The sequence below is a fragment of the Ranitomeya imitator genome, chromosome 7 (genome assembly GCF_032444005.1).
Source record: "Ranitomeya imitator isolate aRanImi1 chromosome 7, aRanImi1.pri, whole genome shotgun sequence".
NCBI classification, from domain to species: domain Eukaryota; kingdom Metazoa; phylum Chordata; class Amphibia; order Anura; family Dendrobatidae; genus Ranitomeya; species Ranitomeya imitator.
In genome coordinates, this window is record NC_091288.1 from 123,818,260 (window position 1) to 123,832,927 (window position 14,668).

Sequence of the window (14,668 nt, forward strand, 5' to 3'; positions counted from 1 at the left end):
CCACATATGGGGTATCAGCGTACTCAGGAGAAACTGGACAACAACTTTTGGGGTCAAATTTCTCCTGTTACCCTTGGGAAAATAAAAAATTGCAGGCTAAAAGATCATTTTTGAGAAAATAATTTTTTATTTTTATTTTCATGGCTCTGCGTTATAAACTTCTGTGAAGCACTTGGGGGTTCAAAGTCCTCACCACACATCTAGATTAGTTCCTTTGGGGGTCTAGTTTCCAAAATGGTGTCATTTCTGGGGCATCTCCAATGTTTAGGCACACAGGGGCTTTCCAAACGTGACATGGTGTCCGCTAATGATTGGAGCGAATTTTCCATTTATAAAGCCAAATGGCGTGCCATCCCTTCCGAGCCCTGCCGTGCGCCCAAACAGTGGTTTACCCCCACATATGGGGTATCAGCGTACTCAGGACAAACTGGACAACAATATTTGGGGTCCAATTTCTCCTATTATCCTTGGCAAAATAGGAAATTCCAGGCTAAAAAATCATTTTTGAGGAAAGAAAAATTATTTTTTATTTTCATGGCTCTGCGTTATAAACTTCTGTGAAGCACCTGGGGGTTTAAAGTGCTCAATATGCATCTAGATAAGTTCCTTGGGGGGTCTAGTTTCCAAAATGGGGTCACTTGTGGGGGAGCTCCAATGTTTAGGCACACAGGGGCTCTCCAAACGCGACATGGTGTCCGCTAACAATTGGAGCTAATTTTCCATTCAAAAAGTCAAATGGCGCGCCTTCCCTTCCGAGCCCTGCCGAGTGCCCAAACAGTTGTTTACCCCCACATATGAGGTATCGACGTACTCGGGAGAAATTGCCCAACAAATTTTATGATCCATTTTATCCTACTGCCCATGTGAAAATGAAAAAATTGAGGCGAAAATAATTTTTTTGTGAAAAAAAAGTACTTTTTCATTTTTACAGATCAATTTGTGAAGCACCTGGGGGTTCAAAGTGCTCACTAGGCATCTAAATAAGTTCCTTGGGGGGGTCTAGTTTCCAAAATGGGGTCACTTGTGGGGGAGCGCCAATGTTTAGGCACACAGGAGCTATCCAAACGCGACATGGTGTCCGCTAAAGAGTGGAGCTAATTTTTCATTCAAAAAGTCAAATGGCGCTCCTTCCCTTCCGATCCTTACCATGTGCCCAAACAGTGGTTTACCCCCACATGTGAGGTATTGGTGTACTCAGGAGAAATTGCCCAACACATTTTAGGATCCATTTTATCCTGTTGCCCATGTGAAAATGAAAAAATGAGGCTAAAAGAATTTTTTTGTGAAAAAAAAGTACTTTTTCATTTTTACGGATCAATTTGTGAAGCACCTGGGGGTTCAAAGTGCTCACTATGCATCTAGATATGTTCCTTGGGGCGTCTAGTTTCCAAAATGGGGTCATTTGTGGGGGAGCTCCAATTTTTAGGCACACGGGGGCTCTCCAAACGTGACATGGTGTCCGCTAAAGAGTGGAGCCAATTTTTGATTCAAAAAGTCAAATGGCGCTCTTTCCCTTCCAAGCCCTGCCGTGCGCCCAAACAGTGGTTTACCCCCACATATGAGGTATCAGCGTACTCAGGACAAATTGGACAACAACTATCGTGGTTCAGTTTCTCCTTTTACCATTGAGAAAATAAAAAAATTGTTGCTAAAAGATAATTTTTGTGACTAAAAAGTTAAATGTTCATTTTTTCCTTCCATGTTGCTTCTGCTGCTGTGAAGCACCTGAAGGGTTAATAAATTTCTTGAATGTGGTTTTGAGTACCTTGAGGGGTGCAGTTTTTAGAATGGTGTCACTTTTGGGTATTTTCAGTCATATAGACCCCTCAAACTGACTTCAAATGTGAGGTGGTCCCTAAAAAAAATGGTTTTGTAAATTTCGTTGTAAAAATGAGAAATCGCTGGTCAAATTTTAACCCTTATAACTTCCTAACAAAAAAAAATTTTGTTTCCAAAATTGTGCTGATGTAAAGTAAACATGTGGGAAATGTTATTTATTAACTATTTTGTGTCACATATCTCTCTGGTTTAACAGAATAAAAATTCAAAATGTGAAAATTGCGAAATTTTCAAAATTTTCGCCAAATTTCCGTGTTTATCACAAATAAACGCAGAATTTATTGACCTAAATTTACCACTAACATGAAGCCCAATATGTCACGAAAAAACAATCTCAGAACCGCTAGGATCCGTTGAAGCGTTCGTGAGTTATTACCTCATAAAGGGACACTGCTCAGAATTGCAAAAAACGGCAAGGTCTTTAAGGTCAAAATAGGCTGGGTCATGAAGGGGTTAAAAGGGTATTCCCATTTCCAAGATCCTATCCCAATATGTAGTAGGTGTAATAATAATAATATTAGCAAATACCTCCAATTAGAAATGTAGTATAGTTCTTCTGACTTGCTATGTTGCATATTGCTTGTGCAGGGCATAGCAGTAGCTTAAGCATCCATGCTTACGACCACTAACAGCTGTATATTACTTACACTATATTAGTGGTTTTAACCATGGATACCTAAGCTGCTGCAACGCTCTGCATATGGGGTAAGTGACAAAACCACTCAGAAGAACTATACTACATTTCTAATTGAAGGTATTTGCTAATATTATTATTATTATTACTACACCTACTACATATTGGGATAGGACCCTGGAGATGTAAATACCACTTTAAGGCCCCAATACACAGATTAATGTTGGCTTAATCAGCCGATATTAACCAATTGATTTTCAGGGGAGATGTGGATCAAACAAGTCTAATTTCAGACAGTTGTTCACTTTGTTCTTCGGGAGATAAACCAGGTCCTTAACCACTTGCTGGATTTGAGACCTGTGAATCTCCTTACCTTTCAGCATTCCCAACTCTTTTATTGATTATTCGGGATGGCGCCACGTCTTTTGTGCACAGCTAAGCACAGATTACTGGGCAGACGGACGGGAGTCCTGCAAATCAATTCTCCCATCTCTACTGGCTCCTTCAGGAAAGTGGAAGCTAAGTGATTGCTTGATGCTAAAAGAATATCTTGAAGGACACTGGAAAATGCAGTATGAAGAACTGTTGGATATTTTTTTGGGGACATTGAGTGTTCAGTGATTGATTTCTATGATACAAATTAAAGGATATTTAAAAGCATGAGAGATGTTAACCCAGACATTCCCTCAAAAGAGCTCACATAACACAGTTTACATATGGACGGTACCTGCAGTGTCTGACTTTCTGAGACAGGCGTAGTTTTAGCAAGTGCCAACATTTCCTTTATCTGATAAAAAGCATAAGCAAGGGTGACAAAAGGAGAAGAGCTAATCCCCCAGGCTGGTCTGTTGACATCCTCTTGTTCCTCCTGGTGCCTTGTCCTTTTAGGTGGCAGTTTTGCTTGAATAGTGGGCATGATGTTCTCCGAGTGTTGGGGTACAAGATCAATAGTTGCTATAGGAACTGGACTGGAGGGAACAGGAATTCTTTCCGCCAGCATAGATGCATCTGCAGTAAGAGCATTGTGTGAGTAACATCAGAAACGTCTCTGGAATATCAGTCAGATAGTATAAGAAATGGCTGGAAAAGATCACATTCCCTCTTGTTATTGGCAGAAAGGCGTCTGAGACAGTAGATGCAAAGCACAAGGAAATCTAGAGGACGTTCACAGTGATTCATCGACAATGGAGCACGAGAAGGCAAATTCTGTAATACACAACTTCCAGATGCAGATTTGCCTCCTGCGCAGCACTGGAAGGCATCAGTGGCTAAAGCAAGAGAAGCCTTCCGACCGAATATGGCCAACAATGGTGCATGATAGAGCACACTGACTCCATATGCATTATTATAGTCAATGGCCCATTGGTGCCAGCACCCAAATCCCGTTTTGAGGTGGTACGGACATAAGCCCCGACACAGCCACTGATTGTAGAGACAAACGCTATGTGAACCAAGTCTTACTCAAACTATTCCCAAGGTAGGAGTTTAAGCCAGTTGGACAAAGCAGGGCCGCTGAACAATGTCTGATGCTCTGCACATGCTGGTGTTTATAGATACAGCATAAAATTATCAAAGTCACCCTCCAACCCAAAGAAAGCATTGCACCATACATAGCCGGTGTACAGATGAATCCTCCCTTATCAGTCTCTTGGTCTGACATATCCCAAGATGTACAATGCAAGAAGACCAGTTTTGACAGAAAACAACTGTGGAGAACTTTTGCGCGGAAGAATACATGGTCACATTTTTTGATTTGTACATTAAAGTTGTTTTAAAAAAGAAACCCCTCCAAGCACAAGAAAAATGTATACCCACCAGAAACACGCTTTACTTTTAATAACATTGGAAATAACACATCTTTCAAGAGAATTAGATCAATCATAGTAATGACACTCAGCTCAAACTGGGATCAGAGTTTGAGCTAAATGTTATTTTACTGTGATCCGATTTTCTGGCATGAAAGCACCGTATTACAGGTGCAGAGAAGATGGAGAACCTAATGCTACAGTACAATGTTTTACATCTACCCATAGACTTATATGGGTGCGAATGATCAGATTTGCAGAGCTGCATGCTGCGATCTTTCCCTCATGCCAAAGCTCCAAGAGAAAAAAATACTGATCAGCACTGCCCACATTTTAACATTGGGCCGAGGGCTATCCCATAAAATATTGGACAGCACTAGTCCAACTTACAAAAGCAAGTGAGCGAGCTCTAAAAAACATTTTGAGGAAACAGTTTGCAGCCTACCTTCTTCCTTCTGAGGAACTGCTATCCACTGGATCAAAGCAAAGAGTAGGAGAATGACCAAAGAAGCCATACCAATCCCCCTGAATGTTTCTGCAGCACCTGGAACGACAAAACACACATTGCAGATATCATGAACTATCTTGCAGCAAGCTGAACAGGGTTTGTTGGGCACCATGGGTATCGTAAATGTTGCTTCTATTATAAATGAAACAGGTGAAAAGAGTCTGAGCGTTTAATCCTTATATATTATTTCAAAATACTCTTTTTTGGTGATTCCTTTGTATCTCCGTTCATACTGCACCCACACACACAAATGATACACCATTTGAAAGGTAAACTTGCCCCCTTGAGTGAGAAAATAGCCAAACAAACCACACATCCATGAAGTGACCACAAAATACAGTTGAAACATTAATTTCATAAACCTGCAGTAAGGAAAAATGACCTGCAGGTGGCACCACACTACCCCAAAGCACACTACTACAAAGCTGCTGACAGACATCACAAACAAATCCTAACTTTTGCCCTGAGGGCTTTCCAGCTTGCTGAACTCCTTGCCCAACCGATTTCAGGCACATTGGAGCATTGCACACTTCACTGCATGTGAGTGACATATGCAAACACATTTGTAAACATGCACTGCCTATTCAATTGCACACTTGCTGCGTTTATACTCCACCGACACACACAAATGATACACCATTTCAAAGGTCAAATTACCTGCAGGTGGCATTTGCCTTGGGGTGTTTCCAGATTGCCGGAGTGCTTGTCTAGCCTATTTCAGGCAAATTCGAGCATTGCATACTTCACTGCAGGTGAGTCACATATGCAAACACATTTGTAAAAATGCATTGCTTTTTCGGTGATTACTTCGCCCCAAACACACAAATAATACACCATTTGAAGGGTAAACTTGCCCCTTTAGCAAGAAAAGACACAAACAAACCACACATTCACGATTTGATCATTAAATACAGTATCATTTTCAGAAACCTGCAGAAAAAAAATAACCTGCAGATGGCACCACAACCTCAAGACATATTTTTTGCCTCTACTTATCAAACCAATTTATTGTATTAACAATCTACATATATAAATACCTCTTTGTGTTCATCATCTCCTTAAATACATTAACATTTGACCAGCTTCATTTTCCTGAAATTGCCTGTGCCCCCCGACAAAAAATGTGCAAAAATTTCGCACAGGTCAACTAGTATTTCTTAATCCCTTCACCCCCAAGGGTGGTTTGCACGTTAATGACGGGACAATTTTTACAATTCTGACCACTATCCTTTATGAGGTTATAACTCTGGAACGCTTCAACGGATCCCAGTGATTCTGACACTGTTTCCTCGTGACATATTGTACTTCATGTTAGTGGTAAAATTTCCTTCACATTACTTGAGTTTATTTGTGAACAAAAAAAACCTGAAATTTGGCAAAAATTTTGAAAATTTTGCAATTTTCCAACTTTGAATTTGCATGCCCTTAAATCACATAGATACAGTCATGGCCAAAAGTATTGACACCCCTGCAATTCTGTCAGATAATACTCATTTTCTTCCTGAAAATGATTGCAAACACAAATTCTTTGGTATTATTATCTTCATTTAATTTGTCTTAAATGAAAAAACACAAAAAGAATTGTCCTAAAGACAAATTGGATATAATTCCACACCAAACATAAAAAGGGGGTGGACAAACGTATTGGCACTGTTCGAAAAATCATGTGATGCTTCTCTAATTTGTGCAATTATCAGCACCTGTAACTTACCTGTGGCACCTAACAGGTGTTGGCAATAACTAATCACATTTGCAGCCAGTTGACATGGATTAAAGTTGACTCAACCTCTGTCCTGTGTCCTTGTGTGTACTACTTTGAGCATGGAGAAAAGAAAGAAGACCAAAGAACTGTGTGAGGACTTGAGAAACCAAATTGTGAGGAAGCATGAGCAATCTCAAGGCTACAAGTCCATCTCCAAAGACCTGAATGTTCCTGTGTCTACCGTGCGCAGTGTCATCAAGAAACTTAAAGCCCATGGCACTGTGGCTAACCTCCCTAGATGTGAACAGAAAAGAAAGATTGACAAGAGATTTCAACGCAAGATTGTGCGGATGTTGGATAAAGAACCTCGACTAACATTCAAACAAGTTCAAGCTGCCCTGCAGTCCGAGGGTACAACAGTGTCAACCCGTACTATCCGTCGGCGTCTGAATGAAAAGGGACTGTATGGTAGGAGACCCAGGAAGACCCCTGTTGCTACCCCGAGACATAAAAATGCCAGGCTGGAGTTTGCCTAAACTTACCTGAAAAAGCCTAAAACGTTTTGGAAGAATGTTCTCTGGTCAGATGAGACAAAAGTAGAGCTTTTTGGGCAAAGGCATCAACAAAGTTTACAGGAGAAAAAAAGAGGCATTCAAAGAAAAGAACACGGTCCCTACAGTCAAACATGGCGGAGGTTCCCTGATGTTTTGGGGTTGCTTTGCTGCCTCTGGCACTGGACTGCTTGACCGTGTGCATGGCATAATGAAGTCTGAAGACTACCAACAAATTTTGCAGCATAATGTAGGGCCCAGTGTGAGAAAGCTGGGTCTCCCTCAGAGGTCATGGGTCTTCCAGCAGGATGACCCAAAACACACTTCAAAAAGCACTAGAAAATGGTTTAAGAGGAAGCACTGGAGACTTCTAAGGTGGCCAGCAATGAGTCCAGACCTGAATCCCATAGAACACCTGTGGAGAGATCTAAAAATGGCAGTTTGGAGAAGGCACCCTTCAAATATCAGGGACCTGGAGCAGTTTGCCAAAGAAGAATGGTCTAAAATTCCAGCAGAGCATTGTAAGAAACTCACTGATAGTTACCGGAAGCGGTTGGTCGCAGTTATTTTGGCTAAAGGTTGTGCAACCAAGTATTAGGCTGAGGGTGCCAACACTTTTGTCTGGCCCATTTTTGGAGTTTTGTGTGAAATGTTCAATGTTTTGCTTTTTGCTTCATTCTCTTTTGTGTTTTTTCATTTAAGACAGATTAAATAAAGATAATAATACCAAAGAATTTGTGTTTGCAATCATTTTCAGGAAGAAAATGAGTATTATCTGACAGAACTGCAGGGGTGTCAATACTTTTGGCCACGACTGTATGTCACACAAAATACTTAATAAGTAACATTTTCCACTTGTCTACTTTACATAAGCACAATTTTGGAACCAAATTTTTTTTGCTAGGGAGTTATAAGGGTTAAAAGTTGACCGACAATTTCTCATTTTTACAACACCATTTGTTTTTTGGACCACATCACATTTGAAGTCACTTTAGAGTTCTATATGATTGAAAATACCCAAGTGTGACACCATTCTAAAAACTGCACCCCTCAAGGTGCTCAAAACCACATTCAAGAAGTTTATTAACCCTTCAGGTGTTTCACAGGAACTTTTGGAATGTTAAAAAAAAAATGAACATTTAACTTTTTTTCACAAAAAATTTTACTTCAGATCCAATTTGTTTTATTTTACCAAGGGTAACAGGAGAAATTGGACCCCAGATATTGTTGTACAATTTGTCCTGAGTACGCTGATACCCCATATGTGGGGGTAAACCACTGTTTGGGCACATGGCAGAGCTCAGAAGGGAAGGAGCACCATTTGACTTTTCAATGCAAAATTGGCTGGAATTGAGATGGGACGCCATGTCTGGTTTGGAGAGCCCCTGATGTGCCCAAGCAGTGGAAACCCCCCAAAATGAGACCCCATTTTGGAAAGTAGACCCCCTAAGGAACTTATCTAGATGTGTGGTGAGCACTTTGAACCCCCAAGTGCTTCACAGAAGTTTATAATGTAGAGCCGTGAAAATTAAAAACGCTTTTTTTTCCCACAAAAATGATCTTTTAGTCCAAAAATTTTGTATTTTCTCAAGGGTATCTGGAGAAATTGGACCCCAAATTCTGTTGGACAATTTGTCCTGAATACGCTGATGCCCCATATGTTGGAGAAAACTACTGTTTGGGCGCATGGCAGAGCTCGGAAGGGAAGAAGTGGCGTTTTGGAATGCAGACTTAGATGGAATGGTCTGCAAGCGTCAAATTGCGTTTGCAGAGCCCCTGATGAATCTAAACAGTAGAAACCCTCCAAAAGTGACCGCATATTGGAAACTAGACCCCCCAAGGAATGTATCTAGATTGTGGCGATCACTTTGATCCCACAAGTGTTTCACTAAAGTTTATAACGCAGAGCTGTGAAAATAAAAAATCTTTTTTTCAGCAAAAATTTAATTTTACCCCCCAGTTTTCTATTTTCCCAAGGATGACAGGAGAAATCGGACACCAAAAGTTGTTGTCCAATTTGTCCTGAGTACGCTGATACCCCATACAGTACAGACCAAAAGTTTGGACACACCTTCTCATTCAAAGATTTTTCTGTATTTTGACTATGAAAATTGTACATTCACACTGAAGGCATCAAAACTATGAATTAACACATGTGGAATTATATACTTAACAAAAAAGTGTGAAACAACTGAAAATGTCTTATATTCTAGGTTCCTCAAAGTAGCCACCTTTTGCTTTGATTACTGCTTTGCACACTCTTGGCATTCTCTTCATGAGCTTCAAGAGGTAGTCACCGGAAATGGTTTTCACATCACAGGTGTGCCCTGTCAGGTTTAATAAGTGTGATTTCTTGCCTTAGAAATGGGGTTGGGACCATCAGTTGTGTTGTGCAGAAGTCTGGTGGATACACAACTGATAGTCCTACTGAATAGACTGTTAGAATTTGTATTATGGCAAGAAAAAAGCAGCTTAGTAAAGAAAAACGTGTGGCCATCATTACTATAAGAAATGAAGGTCAGTCAGTCCGAAAAATTGGAAAATCTTTGAAAGTGTCCCCAAGTGCAGTTGCAAAAACCATCAAGCGCTACAAAGAAACTGGCTCACAAGAGGACTGCCCCAGGAAAGGAAGACCAAGAGTCACCTCTGCTTCTGAGGATAAGTTTATCCGAGTCACCAGCCTCAGAAATCGCAGGTTAACAGTAGCTCAGATTAGAGACCAGGTCAATGCCACACAGAGTTCTAGCAACATTTCTTTATGTAAATTGAAAAAAAATAAAAGTGCACATATTTAGTATCGCCGCTGTTGTGAATTCTGTTGTCGGGCTCCCTCCTGTGGTCATGAATGGTACTTCGGCTGGTTCTGTCCATGGACTTCCTCTGGTGGGTGTTTCTGAGTTTCCTTTCACAGGTGACGAGGTTAATTCGTTAGCTGCTGCTCTATTTAACTCCACTTAGATCTTTGCTCCATGCCACCTGTCAATGTTCCAGTATTGGTCTAGTTCACTCCTGGATCGTTCTTGTGACCTGTCTTCCCATCAGAAGCTAAGTTCCAGCTTGTATTTCTTTGGTTTGCTATTTTTCTGTCCAGCTTGCTATTTAATTTGTTATCTTGCTTGCTGGAAGCTCTGGGACGCAGAGGGAGCGCCTCCGCACCGTGAGTCGGTGCGGAGGGTCTTTTTGTGCCCTCTGCGTGGTCTTTTTGTAGGTTTTTGTGCTGACCGCAAAGTAACCTTTCCTATCCTCAGTCTGTTCAGTAAGTCGGGCCTCACTTTGCTTAATCTATTTCATCTCTGTGTTTGTATTTTCATCTTTACTCACAGTCATTGTATGTGGGGGGCTGCCTTTTCCTTTGGGGAATTTCTCTGAGGCAAGGTAGGCTTTATTTTTCCATCTTCAGGGCTAGCTAGTTTCTTAGGCTGTGCCGAGTTGCATAGGGAGCGTTAGGCGCAATCCACGGCTATTTCTAGTGTGGTTGATAGGTTTAGGGATTGCGGTCAGCAGAGTTCCCACGTCCCAGAGCTCGTCCTTTATTATCAGTAACTATCAGGTCATTCCGTGTGCTCTTAACCACCAGGTCCATTATTGTCCTGACCACCAGGTCATAACACGCCGCATCCGTAACGACCCGACCTATAAAACTGCCCCACTAGTTAAAGGGAACCTGTCACCCCCCTTAGGCGTTTGTAACTAAAAGAGCCACCTTGTGCAGCACTAATGCTGCATTCTGACAAGGTGGCTCTTTTAGTTATGCTCCGTGCACACGCTGAAATAAACGCTTATAAAATGTGCCCCCTCGTACCTTGAAATCGTCCCAGGGCGGGTCTTTCCCCCCATCAGATGAAGCACAGCCGTCACTCCGGGCCTGTGCGCACCGGGCGCCGCCTCCTCTTGCTTCATTAGCGTTCCCGATGCCTGCGCTGTATTTTCTTCCAGGCATACGCAGTTGCACTGCCATTCGAACTTACAGCACAGGCGCCAGGGACGCTAATGAAGCAACAGGCCTCGCCCGGCGCGCACAGGCCCAGAGTGACGGCTGTGGTGTGTCTGATTAGGGGGGAAAGACCTGCCCCTGGGACGATTTCACGGTATGAGGGGGCATTTTATAAGCGTTTATTTCAGCATGTGCACGCAGCATAACTAAAAGAGCCACCTTGTCAGAATGCAGCACAAACGCCTGAGGGGGTTGACAGGTTCCCTTTAACTAGTGGGACAGTTTTATAGCTCGGGTCGTTACAGATGCGGCAATACTAAATATGTGTACTTTTATTGTTTTTTTTTATTTACATAAAGAAATGTATTTATTGTAACAATATATATTTTTTTATTTAAGATTTTTTTTTTTTTTTTTTACACATGTAAATATTTTTTTTTTTTAACTTTAACTTTGTCCCAGGGTGGGACATCATGGTAAAGTGTCAGATCGGTGATCTGACACTTTGCAATGCACTGTGTCAGATCAGCCATCTGACAGGCACTGCAGGAGGCTTGCCAGTGCCTGCTCTCAGCAGGCGCTTGCAAGCCACCTCCCTGCAGGACCCGGAAGAAGCCCCGCGGCCATCTTGGATCCGGGGCCTGCAGGGAGGAGACGCTCGGAGCAATGCAATCACATCGCGTTGCTTTGAGGGTCTCAGGGAAGCACGCAGGGAGCCCCATCCCTGCGCGATGCTTCCATATGCCGCCGGAACGCTGTGATCATGTTTGATCGTAGTGTTACGGGGGTTAATGTGCCAGGAGCGGTCACGGACCGCTCCTGGCACATAGTGCCGGATGTCAGTTGTGATAGTCAGCTGACACCCGGCCACGATCAGCCATGCTCCCCCCGTAAGCGCGGCTGATCGCGTTAGGCGTACTATCCCTTCGGTGGTCGCAGGGGCCCATACCACCTCGACGGAATAGTACGTCTAATGTCAGAAAGGGGTTAATCCAATTATTACAATGAATATTAAAAGGAATCAACAGGGTTTTTTTGCTCTATATCACTTACTGGGAAACTTGCTGCAATTTTGATATCACAGTTTTATTTGCTGCAGATCTATTTTTTTTGTGGATGCTGAGCTGTGTATAACCCCGCCCACATTACTGATTGACTGCTTTCTGTGTACACTGTGCATAGGCTGAAAACTGCCAATTAGTGATGTTAGTGGACTTAATCGAGGCTTATGATAATCTCCATCTGATAAAACTGTGATTTTATCAAAACTACAGCATTCAGCTCAGTAAGGGACAAATCGCTGGAATCAGATTCTGTGGAGACACAGCATTGCATCTTAATTAACTAGATGACTATTTTCAGCAAACCAGGAAGAATAGACTTTTCTGTGTGTAGACTTCTGAATTTATGTGTTGGTCAAGAAAACAGACTTTTGCTTGTGCAAGCCTGTAACATGGACATTTCCTATATTGTGCATTTGCCCTTGATGACTAGTGAAGTTCACCGATATGCTAATTATGCATTGTGTAGGCCAGGTAGTTTGGTGACTTTGAAAACAGAGGCGGAAAAACTTTGCAAATAGATCAAATAATCAAGTAATGCTACTTAATCTCATCTCATTCTTACCCTTTAAGTCAATACTGAATGAAGGACACTTGTTAAAGGGCACCTGTCACCCCGAAAATCGCGGGTGAGGTAAGCCCACCGGCATCAAGGGGCTTATCTACAGCATTCTGTAATGCTGTAGATAAGCCCCCGATGTTACCTGAAAAAGGAGAAAAAGACGTTAGATTATACTTACCCAGGGGCGGTCCCGCTGCTGGTCAGGTCAGATGGGCGTCTCCGGTCCGCTGCGGCGCCTCCCATCTTCTTTCCATGACGTCCTCTTCTGATCTTCAGCCACGGCTCCGGCGCAGGCGTACTTTGCTCTGCCCTGTTGACCCTGGGAGATGAAGCCAGGTTGTGACCCTATGGGCAACTGGCCTTGTACCTGAACAGACTATCATCTTCCTAAGCTTGTCGTTACCTCCACTCCGTGTACGTGCCACAGGTGTGGTAGTCGACCCTGGGAACTCGGAACTAACAGCTGCCATTATCCCGGCGAGTCAGCAGAAGGGTGACTCTGTAATGTGCACCATCTTGGGGTGTTTTTCCAGGACTGTTCTACATGTTATCTGCCAGTTTTGTGGTTCAATAAAGCATTCCCACACTGTTTTACCCTCACACATGTTGTCTGAGTAGCGTTATGCCTATGTTAAAGAGAGAGCGGGCGTTCAGTGGTACGATCCCTGATCCATGCAGTTTCGGATAGTAGACCGGGCGCCATGCTGACCCTCCCCCCCTCCCCCCGTGTTTCCAGAGGTTCTATCTCTGCACTATGCTTCTCTCACGTGGCAAAAGCCTGGTGGCAATTTTCCTTTAATTAGTTACATAGTTAATGAAGTTAAAAAAGGCATGTCTATCAATTTCAATCGAGGGATGAGAAATAATAAAGGGAAGGGGTATATGTACAACTACAATGCATGAGCCAGTCCGCCTCAAAACAGCTAGCTTTTCCCTCCTGATCACAATTGACAATCCACTGCTGGACCAAACAATTTTTTGCCTGACTACTGAAAGTTGGAAAATTGTCATGTATGTGGAATGTGTGGTTTCTAGCTACAAGTATCATGAAAGTGCCATTGTTTGATGAAAATATTATAACCTTGAGACTCCATAACTTGATGGCTCAAGGCACTGGCTTTGTATATACAACTCCCTCGCTTCAAGAAGGTATATATTACCTCATGGAGAAATCTTATAGGAACATATAGATAAGAATAGTTGCACATGAGAACTTAGGGCATGAGAGAAAAATATTTTGTAATCAGGAACATTCCAGCATATATGCAAATATTCTTTTTCCTCTAGGAAACTACTATTAAACGACTCACAGAGGAAACATAGTCAAACATAGGTATAGAGGGGATGTGGTAGGGTGGACTTTAATTCAACCAAGGCTATTTTTTAGTCATTAGAATTATATATGTACTAGAAATAGGCCCGATGCCATCGCATTGGAAGTGTGGTGAAATTAACATCTGGGTATGCTTAGTGGTGCTGACAGAAGAAGCGGACATGTCTCACACCGTTTGCGCTTTCCAACATATCTGTTCTATATCATCCTTCTGCATTTTTACGCAGGAGCAGTTCGAACTGTGCCTGCGCAAGTGACATACACGTCACAGCTATTCCCGCGCATGTGTAGTAGTGAAGCGGCTGTTACTGCACCTGTGTGGGAATAGCGGAGACGTGTATGTCACTTGCGCAGGCGCAGTTCGTGGCCTTGTGGCCAAGAACTACCCTGCGCAAGTGACACTGCTGCGGTGCCTTATGGGATTCGGGGACAGCGGCCGGAAGTCCCAACTGGCGATTATATATAGTGATGTACAGAGATCAGTGACCGGATATTATCAGGGTGGATAGGCCGGCTCGGGGTTACTCCCACACTTACTGTAGATCACCCTGTACACACATTATATATTATATACACCTCTACTCTACATGTGGCGCCTTATTAAAGATTATGTATCGGATCAGTGATGAGTTTCTTGGCTCTTATATGGAAGAGCCCGCTGCCCGTTTCTGGCTGTGACTTATTATGGGGTCGGTGAATGCCCTGACTTGTGTCCACCACTTGGCACATGCTGCATGCA

General features: G+C 42.6%; 1 protein-coding gene across 1 annotated transcript in view; it reads right to left on the minus strand.

The window, feature by feature from the left end:
• The window catches only part of MFSD6 (major facilitator superfamily domain containing 6), a 423,265-nt gene that overhangs the window by 33,192 nt on the left and 375,405 nt on the right, over positions 1 to 14,668 (minus strand). Inside the window, exons 5-6 of the mRNA XM_069733788.1 lie at positions 4,724 to 4,822; positions 3,201 to 3,481 (exon numbers count right to left, since the gene is read on the minus strand). Of these exons, the coding sequence (XP_069589889.1) occupies positions 3,201 to 3,481; positions 4,724 to 4,822 (380 nt within the window). The remainder of the gene's footprint in view (positions 1 to 3,200; positions 3,482 to 4,723; positions 4,823 to 14,668) is intronic.